The sequence below is a fragment of the Oncorhynchus masou genome, chromosome 13, assembly GCF_036934945.1.
Source record: "Oncorhynchus masou masou isolate Uvic2021 chromosome 13, UVic_Omas_1.1, whole genome shotgun sequence".
Classification (NCBI taxonomy): Eukaryota; Metazoa; Chordata; class Actinopteri; order Salmoniformes; family Salmonidae; genus Oncorhynchus; species Oncorhynchus masou.
Window position 1 is genome coordinate 93972372 of NC_088224.1, and position 15997 is coordinate 93988368.

Consider the following 15997-nt stretch of genomic DNA (forward strand, 5'->3'; position numbering starts at 1 on the left):
ACAGGTGTTGATATGGTGCAGACAGGTGTTGATATGGGGCAGACAGGTAGACAGGTGTTGATATGGTGCAGACAGGTGTTGATATGGTGCAGACAGGTGTTGATATGGGGCAGACAGGCAGACAGGTGTTGATATGGTGCAGACAGGTGTTGATATGGTGCAGACAGGTGTTGATATGGGGCAGACAGGTGTTGATATGGTGCAGACAGGTGTTGATATGGTGCAGACAGGTGTTGATATGGGGCAGACAGGTAGACAGGTGTTGATATGGTGCAGACAGGTGTTGATATGGGGCAGACAGGTAGACTGGTGTTGATATGGGGCAGACAGGTAGACTGGTGTTGATATGGGGCAGACAGGTAGACTGGTGTTGATATGGGGCAGACAGGTAGACTGGTGTTGATATGGGGCAGACAGGTAGACAGGTGTTGATATGGGGAAGACAGGTAGACAGGTGTTGATATGGGGCAGACAGGTGTTGATATGGGGAAGACAGGTAGACAGGTGTTGATATGGTGCAGACAGGTGTTGATATGGGGCAGACAGGTGTTGATATGGGGCAGACAGGTGTTGATATGGGGCAGACAGGTGTTGATATGGGGCAGACAGGTGTTGATATGGGGCAGACAGGTGTTGATATGGGGCAGACAGGTGTTGATATGGGGCAGACAGGTGTTGATATGGGGCAGACAGGTGTTGATATGGGGCAGACAGGTGTTGATATGGGGCAGACAGGTGTTGATATGGGGCAGACAGGTGTTGATATGGGGCAGACAGGTGTTGATATGGGGCAGACAGGTGTTGATATGGGGAAGACAGGTAGACAGGTGTTGATATGGGGCAGACAGGTGTTGATATGGGGAAGACAGGTAGACAGGTGTTGATATGGTGCAGACAGGTGTTGATATGGGGCAGACAGGTGTTGATATGGGGCAGACAGGTGTTGATATGGGGCAGACAGGTGTTGATATGGGGCAGACAGGTGTTGATATGGGGCAGACAGGTGTTGATATGGGGCAGACAGGTGTTGATATGGGGCAGACAGGTGTTGATATGGTGCAGACAGGTGTTGATATGGGGCAGACAGGTGTTGATATGGGGCAGACAGGTGTTGATATGGGGCAGACAGGTGTTGATATGGGGCAGACAGGTGTTGATATGGGGCAGACAGGTAGACAGGTGTTGATATGGGGCAGACAGGTGTTGATATGGGGCAGACAGGTAGACAGGTGTTGATATGGGGCAGACGGGTGTTGATATGGGGCAGACAGGCAGACAGGTAGACAGGTGTTGATATGGGGCAGACAGGTAGACAGGTGTTGATATGGGGCAGACAGGCAGACAGGTAGACAGGTGTTGATATGGGGCAGACAGGTAGACAGGTGTTGATATGGGGCAGACAGGTAGACAGGTGTTGATATGGGGCAGACAGGTGTTGATATGGGGCAGACAGGTAGACAGGTGTTGATATGGGGCAGACAGGTGTTGATATGGGGCAGACAGGTGTTGATATGGGGCAGACAGGTGTTGATATGGGGCAGACAGGTGTTGATATGGGATATGGGGCAGACAGGTGTTGATATGGGGCAGACAGGTGTTGATATGGGGCAGACAGGTGTTGATATGGGGCAGACAGGTGTTGATATGGGGCAGACAGGTGTTGATATGGGGCAGACAGGTGTTGATATGGGGCAGACAGGTGTTGATATGGGGCAGACAGGTAGACAGGTGTTGATATGGGGCAGACAGGTGTTGATATGGGGCAGACAGGTGTTGATATGGGGCAGACAGGTGTTGATATGGGGCAGACAGGTAGACGGGTGTTGATATGGGGCAGACAGGCAGACGGGTGTTGATATGGGGCAGACAGGCAGACAGGTAGACAGGTGTTGATATGGGGCAGACAGGCAGACAGGTGTTGATATGGGGCAGACAGGTAGACAGGTGTTGATATGGGGCAGACAGGTGTTGATATGGGGCAGACAGGTAGACAGGTGTTGATATGGGGCAGACAGGTGTTGATATGGGGCAGACAGGTAGACTGGTGTTGATATGGGGCAGACAGGTAGACAGGTGTTGATATGGTGCTGCTTTTGAAGCTGCAACCTTCAGTTTTAGTGAAATGTTGGAAATGGTTCCAACTAAATGTGTTGCCATGTTCAAATAAGGAGACTGGCAGACGACCTGTTTCATACCTCTCTCCCCTGTCGTCCCCTCTCTCCCTGTCATCCCCTCTCCCCTGTCGTCCCCTCTCTCCCCTGTCGTCCCCTCTCTCCCCTGTCGTCCCCTCTCTCCCCCTGACTCCGTCCCCTCTCTCCCCCTGCCGTCCCCTCTCTCCCCTGCCGTCCCCTCTCTCCCCCTGCCGTCCCCTCTCTCCCCTGCCGTCCCCTCTCTCCCCTGCCGTCCCCTCTCTCCCCTGCCGTCCCCTCTCTCCCCTGCCGTCCCCTCTCTTCCCTGCCGTCCCCTCTCTCCCCATCTCTCCCCTGCCGTCCCCTCTCTCCCCATCTCTCCCCATCTCTCCCCTCTCTCCTCTGCAGGTTTGTCTCCTTGTACAGAGGGCCCTGCCACACTCACAAAGTCCAGCGTCTCAATGAGTGTACCTCGTACATGTTCCGCATCCAGGCCTTCAACGAAGCGGGCCAAGGTCCCTTCTCCACGGTTTACACCTTCACCACCCCCCGCTCGCCCCCCGCCCCTATTAAAGGTACGTCTCTCTTTTCAGCCCATCTATCCTCCACATGTCCTCTCACCTCACTTCCTGTCTCGTTCTCTCCCATCCTCTCACCTTTTTCCTGACTCACCTTTCAGTCTCACTATCCTCAGCCTCACTGTCCTCACCTTTCAGCCTCACTGTCCTCAGCCTCACTGTCCTCAGCCTCACTGTCCTCACCTTTCAGCCTCACTGTCCTCAGCCTCACTGTCCTCAGCTTTCAGCCTCACTGTCCTCAGCCTCACTGTCCTCACCCTTCAGCCTCACTGTCCTCACCTTTCAGCCTCACTGTCCTCAGCTTTCAGCCTCACTGTCCTCAGCTTTCAGCCTCACTGTCCTCACCTTTCAGCCTCACTGTCCTCACCCTTCAGCCTCGCTGTCCTCACCCTTCAGCCTCACTGTCCTCAGACTCACTGTCCTCAGCCTCACTGTCCTCACCCTTCAGCCTCACTGTCCTCACCTTTCAGCCTCACTGTCCTCAGCTTTCAGCCTCACTGTCCTCACCTTTCAGCCTCACTGTCCTCACCCTTCAGCCTCGCTGTCCTCACCCTTCAGCCTCACTGTCCTCACCCTTCAGCCTCACTGTCCTCACCTTTCAGCCTCACTGTCCTCAGCTTTCAGCCTCACTGTCCTCACCTTTCAGCCTCACTGTCCTCAGCCTCACTGTCCTCACCTTTCAGCCTCACTGTCCTCAGCTTTCAGCCTCACTGTCCTCACCTTTCAGCCTCACTGTCCTCAGCTTTCAGCCTCACTGTCCTCACCTTTCAGCCTCACTGTCCTCACCCTTCAGCCTCGCTGTCCTCACCCTTCAGCCTCACTGTCCTCAGACTCACTGTCCTCACCTTTCAGCCTCACTGTCCTCAGCCTCACTGTCCTCACCTTTCAGCCTCACTGTCCTCACCTTTCAGCCTCACTGTCCTCAGACTCACTGTCCTCACCTTTCAGCCTCACTGTCCTCAGCCTCGCTGTCCTCAGCTTTCAGCCTCACTGTCCTCAGACTCACTGTCCTCAGCTTTCAGCTTCACTGTCCTCAGCCTCGCTGTCCTCACCCTTCAGCCTCGCTGTCCTCACCTTTCAGCCTCACTGTCCTCAGACTCACTGTCCTCAGCTTTCAGCTTCACTGTCCTCAGCCTCGCTGTCCTCAGCTTTCAGCTTCACTGTCCTCAGCCTCACTGTCCTCACCCTTCAGCCTCGCTGTCCTCAGCCTCACTGTCCTCAGCTTTCAGCCTCGCTGTCCTCAGCCTCACTGTCCTCACCTTTCAGCCTCACTGTCCTCACCCTTCAGCCTCGCTGTCCTCAGCCTCGCTGTCCTCAGCCTCACTGTCCTCAGCCTCACTGTCCTCAGCCTCACTGTCCTCAGCCTCACTGTCCTCACCTTTCAGCCTCACTGTCCTCAGCCTCACTGTCCTCACCTTTCAGCCTCACTGTCCTCACCTTTCAGCCTCACTGTCCTCAGCCTCGCTGTCCTCACCCTTCAGCCTCGCTGTCCTCAGCCTCGCTGTCCTCAGCCTCGCTGTCCTCAGCCTCACTGTCCTCAGCCTCACTGTCCTCACCTTTCAGCCTCGCTGTCCTCACCTTTCAGCCTCGCTGTCCTCAGCCTCACTGTCCTCACCCTTCAGCCTCACTGTCCTCACCCTTCAGCCTCACTGTCCTCACCTTTCAGCCTCACTGTCCTCACCCTTCAGCCTCACTGTCCTCACCCTTCAGCCTCGCTGTCCTCAGCCTCACTGTCCTCACCTTTCAGCCTCACTGTCCTCAGCCTCACTGTCCTCACCCTTCAGCCTCGCTGTCCTCAGCCTCACTGTCCTCACCCTTCAGCCTCACTGTCCTCACCCTTCAGCTTCACTGTCCTCAGCCTCACTGTCCTCACCCTTCAGCCTCACTGTCCTCACCCTTCAGCCTCACTGTCCTCACCCTTCAGCCTCACTGTCCTCACCCTTCAGCCTCACTGTCCTCACCCTTCAGCCTCACTGTCCTCACCCTTCAGCCTCGCTGTCCTCAGCCTCGCTGTCCTCAGCCTCGCTGTCCTCAGCCTCGCTGTCCTCAGCCTCACTGTCCTCAGCCTCACTGTCCTCAGCCTCACTGTCCTCAGCTTTCAGTCTTAATCTTTGAGCGTGTTGTACTCTCTCTCTGTAGCTCCCAGAGTGGAGCGTGTGGAGGACATGTCTTCAGTCTGTGAGGTGAGCTGGGAGCCCCTGCTGCCCATGAAGGGAGACCCCATCATCTACACGGTGCAAAGCATGATGGGTAACTCTGAGTACAAACAGGTAAGAAGAACGAGAAGGGATGTGATTTATGTAACACTGGATGGGGGGGGGTTGGGAAACTCACCACAGCTATTGTCAATGTGTAGCATCTCACCGAAGTCGTACCACGTTGGCTTGTCATTGAATTCACGTCACTGTCTTAAGTCATCGCTGTACAACAGTGGCCACCGGCCGGAGGGTCACCGGCCGGAGGGTCACCGGCCGGAGGGTCACCGACAGCTGGTTGATACTCCGGCCTTCCCAGCAGCCCCAGAGACCTGTAGAAGGCTGCTGTTTAACTACCTAACGTTGCCCATGAATGCAAGTTAGGCTAGCGAGCAGGCATTTTAGCTCGGTAGCCTGGGACAACAAAATAACTAAAAGCGTGTACTGTGTGACAGTGATACTGTTTCATCAACATGAAAGAGAGGAGGAGGGCGTTATTGACTCACCCTGCTTGTAGAGAAACACCATGTTTCTCTACTTATGCACGAAAGCGCACACACACACACACACACACACACACACATGAGAGAGCGGAGGGACAGAGAGTCAGGTGAGAGAGCGGAGGGACAGAGAGTCAGGTGAGAGAGCGGAGGGACAGAGAGTCAGGTGAGAGAGCGGAGGGACAGAGAGTCAGGTGAGAGAGCGGAGGGACAGAGAGTCAGGTGAGAGAGCGGAGGGACAGAGAGTCAGGTGAGAGAGCGGAGGGACAGAGAGTCAGGTGAGAGAGCGGAGGGACAGAGAGTCAGGTGAGAGAGCGGAGGGACAGAGAGTCAGGTGAGAGAGCGGAGGGACAGAGAGTCAGGTGAGAGAGCGGAGGGACAGAGAGTCAGGTGAGAGAGCGGAGGGACAGAGAGTCAGGTGAGAGAGCGGAGGGACAGAGAGTCAGGTGAGAGAGCGGAGGGACAGAGAGTCAGGTGAGAGAGCGGAGGGACAGAGAGTCAGGTGAGAGAGCGGAGGGACAGAGAGTCAGGTGAGAGAGCGGAGGGACAGAGAGTCAGGTGAGAGTCAGAGAGTCAGGTGAGAGAGCGGAGGGACAGAGAGTCAGGTGAGAGAGCGGAGGGACAGAGAGTCAGGTGAAGAGCGGAGGGACAGAGAGTCAGGTGAGAGAGCGGAGGGACAGAGAGTCAGGTGAGAGAGCGGAGGGACAGAGAGTCAGGTGAGAGAGCGGAGGGACAGAGAGTCAGGTGAGAGAGCGGAGGGACAGAGAGTCAGGTGAGAGAGCAGAGGGACAGAGAGTCAGGTCACCCCTGCTCCCTCAACTCAGACTGACCATCAACAAATTATCTATTACCAGTGTGATCATATCCCAAAACATTTACGTACTTTTTAAAAGGATCTGAGAAGAACGCCATTGGCCGATATGCAGTGATAATGTACTGGTCTCATAGCCTACTGCACAAACCACACTGCTACAGAACTGCGTTTAATAGCTTAATGTTGCAATAGGCTTACGGTTTTAAGTCACGTTTTTTTTTTTTTTTTTTTTAAGAAATCCAAGCTGTAGATCTGGACTTGCATCAGGAAGTGTTCTTGACTCAGAAAATGTTGGTGACCACTCTGCTGTACAACTACATTATGCAAATCAGCGACAAAATATATGGAGGTTATCTGTTGTGCCAGTTAGCGCAGCTGTAGGAGATCTTTATCAGGCCGAATGGTGCTTCCTCTGTCTAAATGCATCGTTATGATGACTGATGTTGATCCCTGAGGAGACCCCAGGTGTCTTGCCTCCCTCTCCATCCCTCTCAGCAGTAACTCTTAGCAGGCCAACCTGGGGTAATGCTGGGCTCATCGGTAACTCTTAGCAGGCCAACCTGGGGTAATGCTGGGCTCAGCAGTAACTCTTAGCAGGCTGACCTGGGGTAATGCTGGGCTCATCGGTTACTCTTAGCAGGCTGACCTGGGGTAATGCTGGGCTCATCGGTAACTCTTAGCAGGCCAACCTGGGGTAATGGTGGGCTCATCGGTAACTCTTAGCAGGCCAACCTGGGGTAGCAGGGGCTCATCGGTAACTCTTAGCAGGCCAACCTGGGGTAATGCTGGGCTCAGCAGTAACTCTTAGCAGGCCAACCTGGGGTAATGCTGGGCTCATCGGTAACTCTTAGCAGGCCAACCTGGGGTAATGCTGGGCTCAGCTCTTAGGCCAACCTGGGGTAATGCTGGGCTCATCGGTAACGGTAATGGTGGGTTCTAACTCTTAGCAGGCCAACCTGGGGTAATGCTGGGCTCATCAGTAACTCTTAGCAGGCCAACCTGGGGTAATGCTGGGCTCATCGGTAACTCTTAGCAGGCCAACATGGGGTAATGGTGGGTTCAGCAGTAACTCTTAGCAGGCCAACCTGGGGTAATGCTGGGCTCATCGGTAACTCTTAGCAGGCCAACCTGGGGTAATGCTGGGCTCATCGGTAAATCTTAGCAGGCCAACCTGGGGTAATGCTGGGCTCATCGGTAACTCTTAGCAGGCCAACCTGGGGTAATGGTGGGTTCAGCAGTAACTCTTAGCAGGCCAACCCGGAAATATGAACATGCAGTGGTTTATGTGTGCATTGGAGGTTTTCATGGGTGTAAAAGTTGGATCTGTTCCGAAATGGACCTGGGGCTTTCCCACCCGGACCCGATATGCACAAATCATTTTATTTATTTTTACATAGAGACCCGTTGCGATCTGTGTGGGGGAAGCAGCAGAAAAGTCTGTTTTTTTGTGCTTCTTTATTAAGCAGAGCTGATAAACCACGAGAGGAAGGGAGAGAGGCGGGGCTCTAGCAGGCGGGGAGGGGCCGTACTGTGAGTGACACGGGGAGGAGGGAGAGAGGCGGGGCTCTAGCAGGCGGGGAGGGGCCGCACTGTGAATGCCACGGGGAGGAGGGAGAGAGAGGCGAGAGACCGCAACCGACCAAGCCAACTCAAGCTTTAGTAGACTAATAGCTGCCATAGCTAGGTTATTTATCATCAATATGATTCCGTAGTACCTTGTCTTGACTGCATGAAACCAGAAGAAGTTCAGCTAGCTAGCGTTAGCTTGCTAGGCTAATTGAGGCTGTCGTGCGTCCTACAGTTACAAACAACTCCATCCAGAATATGAAGTAGCAGCCTACCTGTTGTCTCTTAGTCATTGTAGCCCATCCTTCTCTTTTGAACTTTTAATTCCCATCATTTTAATTCCGTCTTCCATTGGTTAGATATCTCCTAACTTTTGCCACACACTGAGCGAGTCTCTGTCTGTAGCCTGTTGCCGCTTTGATGACTCATGATTGGCCAACAGGCTACACACTCCACTGTCCTGAAAAGCAAGAACATAAATGGTAGCATTTCCTCTATTGCAGCAGTGGTGTGAGTGGGCAACTTCCAGACAAGTCAGTTCAAATTCAGACATACCCGAGGCCCGTGACAATCATGCCAGATCCCACCCAGACCCGTGGATCGGGACGCACTCGGGTCCCGGATTGGGTCTCGGGTATTAGAGTACAGGTGGATCCGTGAAGGCCTCTAGTATTTGTCTATCTGCTACATATACAGTACCGGTCTAAAGTTTTAGAATACCTACTTATTCAAGAGTTTTAATTAATTTTTTACTATTTTCTACATTGTAGAATAATAGTGAAGACATCAAAACTATGAAATAACACATATGGAATCATGTAGTAACCAAAAAAAGTGTTAAGCAACAATATATTTTATATTCTTCAAATAGCCACCCTTTGCCTGTATGACAGCCATTGAATCTTTTTGAATGTTGAATTGAATGTTTTGACCATGACAGTTTGCAATCTAAGGTAACACCAAGTAATTTAGTCTCCTCAACTTGTTCAACAGCCACACCATTCATTACCAGGTTTAGCTGAGGTCTAGAACATAGGGAATGATTTGTACCAAATACAATGCTCTTAGTTTTAGAGATGTTCAGGACCAGTTTATTACTGGCCACCCATTCCATAACAGACTGCAACTCTTTAAGGGTTTCAGTGACTTCATTAGCTGTGGTTGCTGATGTGTATATGATTGGATCATCAGCATACATGGACACACAGGCTTTGTTTAATGCCAGTGGCAGGTCATTGGTAACAATAGAAAAGAGTAGAGGGCCTAGAGAGCTGCTCTGCGGTACACCACACTTTAAAATATATAGAAAAGAGTAGAGGGCCAAGAGAGCTGCCCTGCGGTACACCATTAAGGTTCCATTAAAGAAAACCCTCCGAGTTCTATTAGATAGATGGATCCGAATCCACAATATGGCAGAGGTTGAAAAGCCACAACAGTAATGGCTATGGTAATGGTGGGCTCGGAGGCTGCTGGCTGACGCTAATCTGCCTGTTATATGACAACCAAATTAAATAAGGAAGCTGTATGTGTCTGCCATTTTACACAGAGCTTTTGTCCTTTCATCACTCTATCCAATCACAGGCCTCCAAGCTACAGAGGCAGACCATGTGTTCTGTCTCCCTCCTACTTCCTTCCTGTGTATTCACCTCCCTTTCCTCTCTACCTCTCTTTCCTGTATCAATTCAATTCAAAGGGCTTTATTGACATGGGAAACATATGTTTACATTTCCAAAGCAAGTGAAATAGATAATAAACAATAAAAATTAACAGTAAACATTACACTCACAAAAGTTCCAAAGGAATAGAGACATTACAAATGTCATTATGTCTGTATACAGTGTTGTAATGATGGGCAAATAGTTCAATTACAAAAGGGAAAATATATAAATATGGATTGTATTTACAATGGTGTTTGTTCTTCACTGGTTGTCCTATTCTTTTCACTCTCTCTCTCGCTGTCTCCTCTCTCTCCCTCCCTCGCTCTCGCTGTCTCTTCTCTCTCCCTCCCTCTCTCTGTCTCCTCTCTCCCTTCCTCTCTCTCGCTCTCGCTGTCTCTCCCTCCCTCTCTCTCGCTGTCTCTCTCTCTCGCGCAGTCTGTCTCTCTCTCTCTTTTCTCTTCTCTCTCCCTCTCTTCTCCAGGTGTATAAAGGCTCTTCCATCTTGTACCAGGTGTATTCTAACCTCTCCCTCCCTCTCTCTCGCTGTCTCCCTCTCTCTCGCTGTCTCCCTCTCTCTCGCTGTCTCCTCTCTCTCCCTCCCTCTCTCTCGCTGTCTCCTCTCTCTCCCTCCCTCTCTCTCTGTCTCCCTCTCTCTCGCTGTCTCCCTCTCTCTCCCTCCCCCTCCCTCTCTCTCTCGCTGTCTCCTCTCTCTCCCTCTCTCTCACGGTCTCCTCTGTCTCCCTCCCTCTCTCTCGCTGTCTCCTCTCTCTCCCTCCCTCTCTCGCTGTCTCTCTCTCCCTCCCTCTCTCCCTCCCTCTCTCTCGCTGTCTCCTCTCTCTCCCTCCCTCTCTCTCGCGGTCTCCTCTCTCTCCCTCCCTCTCTCTCGCTGTCTCCTCTCTCTCCCTCCCTCTCTCTCGCTGTCTCCTCTCTCTCCCTCCCTCTCTCTCGCTGTCTCCTCTCTCTCCCTCCCTCGCTCTCGCTGTCTCCTCTCTCTCCCTCTCTCTCTCTCGCTGTCTCCCTCTCTCTCCCTCTCTCTCTCGCTGTCTCCTCTCTCTCCCTCCCTCTCTCTCGCTGTCTCTCTCTCTCGCGCAGTCTCTGTCTCTCTCCCTCTCTTCTCCAGGTGTATAAAGGCTCTTCCATCTTGTACCAGGTGTATTCTAACCTCTCTCTCTCGTCCAGGTGTATAAAGGTTCTGCTACGTCCTACCAGATGCCCGGCCTGCAGCCCAACAGTGAGTACCGCTTCAGGGTGTGTGCCATCCGCCAGTGCCAGGATGCTCCAGAGCTGAGTGGTCCCTACAGCCCCACGGTGACGCTCTCCCCCCAGCGCAGTGAGCTGTCAGCGGGCAGTGTGAGCAGTGTGGGCCCCCGGGCTGGAGCTGACCCCGCCAGGCCCTTAACAGATGAGCAGTGGGCTGCTCTCATCATCATGCTCTGCGCAGTCATCTCCATCCTCATCGCTTTCATCATCCAGTACTTTGTTATCAAGTGAGCTTGTATCTCCCTTGTTCTCCTCCTCCCCGGTTCCTCCCTTCCTTCTCCTCCAAGCTGCAGGGTTACAGCTTTAATTTCCTGTTGATGTTGTAGTTTATTTCTGTTGTCACCTCTGGGTGATTATGATTAGCACCGGTGAGGGAGTCCAGGAAGCAGGAAGTCCAGAGGAAATGATAGCTTCCTGTCTTCCCCCTCCCTAACCTCCCTTTACAGAAGCCTCTCAATGTTTAACAAGACACCGCTGTGTTCCGTTACCCTGCACAGAATAGAGTACCACATTATGAGTCATAATACCCACAACACCTAGCGGTCAAACAGGGAAATGGTTCCAATTGGTGTTTTCTCAATCATTCATTTTGTTTCACATAGTGGATTTTTTAGAAACACTTAAAGTAAGGGCTTTGTTTGCGTGGAGGCTTGCCCTGTTGTGCCATTTTGATAACCCCGTAAATCTCTTTCAGACTAAGTGACCTTTGTCAATAATATTCACCTGTATTTACCCTGCGAAACTTAAACGCTAATTAACTGCTAATGTGGCTATCATAAAGAACTACAAATACCATGATGATCTGGACGAGACTGCCGAATCGAGGCAAAGGTAAAAATCTCTGGATTAACTATCTATTGTTAGCTAAATGTAGTAATGAATAAATTGGCAAAAAATTAAAATAAATGGACAATTCTGACAACTGTCTTGTGCAAGTTTTAAGTTGACACAATACCTGTTAGCTAAGGTGTCAGCTAGAGATGACGTGCAGGAGCTTGCTGGGATTTTGTCGTTTTGCGTGTTGTCTACTTTTATTAATAAAAGTCCTAGAGAAATTTACACGGTTATCAAAAATGTCACGCCAGGCTACACAAAACACAGCCCTTCATTTTAAGTGTTTCTAAAAAAAATCCCCTATGTGGAAAAAATGAACGGTGGAAATAATATTGGTACCATTTCCCTGTTTGACCGCTAGGTTTTATGGGTATTGGTATTGTGACATCTCCACTGTGAGGCTCTATACTTCATTGTGATTGGTTAACCTGTACAGAATGGATAATGAAGGAGCAGGGTTTTACAGTTAAAAGATAACTTTCACTCACCATGTACGTGTCCAACCATATATATGTATAGATTATTCATTTATTTATATCGGTGGTTAGAAGGGTCCGGTATGAAACCATGTTAGTACATAGGTTTATATTATATAGCGTATGTGCTGTTAGGACCTGGGACCTGATTTGGCCAGTGTTTTGCACAGAGATGCACGATACACAGGTGTAGGTGTGCCACAGTTAAACATGCTGGCTTCACGACGTGCTCGCGGGACATAGGAAGCCGGGCAATGGTACGTCTGACCAATAAGATTCAAGCTAGCTGTGATAGGCTCGCTAACGTCGCTTATCATAAAGTTAGCTAGCTTAACGTTGACAAATATGGTCAGACTAGCTACAGTTATCCAAAATTGATACGGTTGTAATTGTCAGAAATGAATTTGTCATTTGTTTTGGTTGAAAAGGTGTTTTAGGTCAGTGGTGAAACATCTCAATTCGAGTAACATCATTTTCTCAGTTTCTCCACTGGTAATTCCGATTTTGAAGGTCATTCAAGTGAAATTTCCAACTGGGAACTTCCGATAACTCCGATTAGCATGTGAACACAGCAACAGTTAGGAAGTAGGTGGGTGGGGGGGGTGTGTCAGAGGTCAGGTGTACCACAGAGATACCTAGGAAGGGGGAAGTGGCCACCACACCTTCTGTAGTTTATATAAAGGGTTAAATAGAGAGGAAGAATATATATCCAATTCTTGTTTGCATTATAGAATGTTCATTTAGCACTTTCTAATTTTGTTGATGTTCGGCGGGACGAAGGAGTTGACTGGAGAAACGGTAGTCTATTTTTGTATAGTGAAGACACAAGGACATTAGTTGTTGGAGAAGTTAATCGCTCAGAAGTAGAGTTTAGGGGAAAATAAAACATAAAACCAAACTAACACAATGATGATGATGAATAATTCTAATTATTTTTACTATCATATAGTTATACTGTAGCTTATTCACAATCATGCAGAATTTTTTTTGTTTTTTTGTTCTTCAGCACAAAACATGTTCTTCGCTTACTATTCATATTCTCTATGTTTTTGTGTGTGTTTTTTTTTCACTACTTAATTTTGCACCTTAAGTGAAAGAGGAAACCTTGACTGAATGTGTCTTGGTTTTGTTATCCATTTTATAGAACTACGTATTTTCAGATTGTACAAGCCCTACTGGTGTTTTGGGTGTTTTAAAAGTTCCAGTACCTACCACATGATGTGTTCTCATAGTAACAACAGATGTTTTTTCTCCCATTGGTATCAGACCAGTTTGTTGTTTTCAGAGGATTAAAGAAAACAAAATAAACTTGGATGCATTTTCTTAATTTCTCTTTTTTTTTTTTTTTTTTTTTTTTTTTTTTTTTTTTTTTTTTAGAAAACACAATTTTTTTTATTTTAATTTTTTTTTAGCAATATTGATTTGATGTTATCTAGCATATAATACATATAATATTAATCATGATGAAATTAACTAGTAGTATTTGGAGGATATCAACGTTTCTGATTTATTTTTGATTTCTTTACATCAGAGTCAATCATGTGAATATCTATTTTTTTATAAGATTGAAGTATATGGTGTTATTAACCCTGTGTCCAGAGAAAATAAGGAAACACCCATGTAGCTAAATAATCATAAACCATAATGAGTCAAAACCACCGCAGATCAGAACTGTGCTAAACTCGTACTTCCTGTTGATCTAAAGTTTGGCCTTTTTTTTTCTCTCTTTTTTTTTTTTTTGTGGACACACACTTCCTTCACGCCATTTCACCCGGTGTGTCACGGGGGGGGGTCGTAGATTTCAGTGGCGCCGTATGGGTGCACACAGTATAGACCCAGCTGAGCACTCGCTCAAGTCTGGATGGTGGAGTCTATTCAACGCACCCGCTACACGTTTACTAGTGCAGAATTTAAATGTTTAAAAATCACATTTAAACCGCTTGTCTTTCCTCCAGTATTGTCTTGTGATGGATCTTGCGGTTTCATCGGGGAGCCATAAAGAAGTAAACAAAATGGCGTCGCTGAATTCACGTTATGTTTTGCTTATTTCATGCAGCCACAGAATAAAAAGAAGCTAAACCAACCATTTATTTTTGTATTTGAATTTCATCGTTTAAAGTTGAGAGATAAGTCACTCAAAGTAAGGGAATGTTCAATGAGGCTGGGTGTTTTTAAGTCCTCCTCCAGGATAATACGGTGTAGGTGATATGGTGTAGTTGGTAGGTGATACGGTGTAGTTGGTAGGTGATACGGTGTAGTTGGTAGGTGATACGGTGTAGTTGGTAGCTGATACGGTGTAGTTGCCCTCCAACAAATAGAAGACCCAAGGACATCCGAAATCCATCAGTTTAACGAATGAAGTAACGCTGAAACCGAATCTAATTGACACATAGTCTAATTCAATTACGTAAATTCCAAAATACTGACATTTTAATCGATAACAAATGACATGACCTTCCCCTTGAATTCTATCAAATAAAATACTGAAGCCTTTTCAAATATACGAGGTAAACTGAGAACCATTGACAACACGATGACACAAGTCACTGCAAAGGATTGGGGAAATTAATCTGATCTTGTTCAATGGAAACACCAATCCTTTAATCCCTGTGATTGACAGGTATAATTGCATGTTGACTAACCAAATCGCAGTGAAATTAGATAAATCTAGTCGTGATTAGTTTCATATATTTAATTCAGTTAAATTTTGTAGATCGATTTAATAGCAGCAAGCATGAACGTTTTTTTTGGTTGGCTAGCAAGCTAAACTTGACGTTACACACCCGTTGACATTTGGGACCAAATTTTTTTTTTTCAGACACTCTGGCTAGCACGTTGAACAACGTCGGACTGTCCTTGCACTTTGAAACCCACACAGGCACCCGTTACTCCGCCCACCGGGTAAAAATGGCATGAATATGAGTATGAGTCCCTCTTTTTTTGTGTGTGTGTTCCACGTCTTTGTGACCGATTGATGAGTTATGTGAGCTAATCAGTGTCATCTGTGTTCAGGCATCAGTGTTGTGTTGTGTTTTGGACAAATATGATTCTGGCTGTTGCAACCATTATAATGATGATGATGATGATGATACAGGTACTTTGCAAACGTTTTTTTTTGGGGGGGGGTGGGGGTTACATTAATTTGGTCGACCGGGCATCTTTTGATTTCTGATGTCTTGATTCTTTTTTTGTCGTTTTAAAATAATTAAATTCCTATTTTTGAAGGGGATAGTGATTGCATCATGTGATTGCATTGTGACACCTCAGCGTGGTGGCAGATCAAACTACCGGGCTGAGGGAGAGAAATAAGAAACAAAACGCTACAACAACAAAAAGAAGAATTAAAATATGCACAACAAAAAAAAAAGAGACCATTTTTATGTAATTTTAATGTTTGCAGTTACCTCATAACACCGTACATTCCAAAATGAAAATTTCTTATACTATAAATACTACTAGTACCAGACATATCACTTTCAAATGATCGTTATGGGAATAAACATGTATAATCATAAGTATGTATCTAAAGTGTATCTGTATAGCCATGATATCTACAAAGATCCATGCACAATAAAGATTTATAATTCTTAATTTCACCTTGTCTTGATTTGTCATGGCATGTTTTCCTCTACATTTTTGTGGACCCCCCCCCCCCCCCAAGGATATCGAGGATCTGGACCCTGAATGGAGGAATGGGCTTGAGATTTCTCCCAATGTCTATAAAACATTGGAAAGGGCTAACCTTCCCAGTGCTAGAATATTGCTAATCTTTTACTTTTTTTTTTTTTTGATACCTGTTAAGATATATTTTTTTCCTGGGCAATTGTATTTGTATAAAATAATACAATTTCCAACATTTTTGGAGCACACAATGTGTTGTATTTTATAGTATGTTTCTTTTGCTCATGTTTATCAAGGGTGCCAATTTTGTACCTGACTGTGTTACCCATGATTCTTGAAAAATATAACTTATAAATGCTTCAACTG

At 47.8% G+C, this 15997-nt stretch overlaps 1 protein-coding gene across 1 annotated transcript in view; it reads left to right on the forward strand.

Moving 5' to 3' along the window:
* Positions 1-15601, forward strand: part of fndc3a (fibronectin type III domain containing 3A) — a 138992-nt gene extending 123391 nt beyond the window's left edge. Inside the window, 3 exon segments of the mRNA XM_064985412.1 lie at positions 2538-2704; positions 4847-4977; positions 10620-15601. Of these exon segments, the coding sequence (XP_064841484.1) occupies positions 2538-2704; positions 4847-4977; positions 10620-10931 (610 nt within the window). The 3' untranslated portion in view covers positions 10932-15601.
* The last annotated feature ends 396 nt before the right edge of the window (positions 15602-15997 follow it).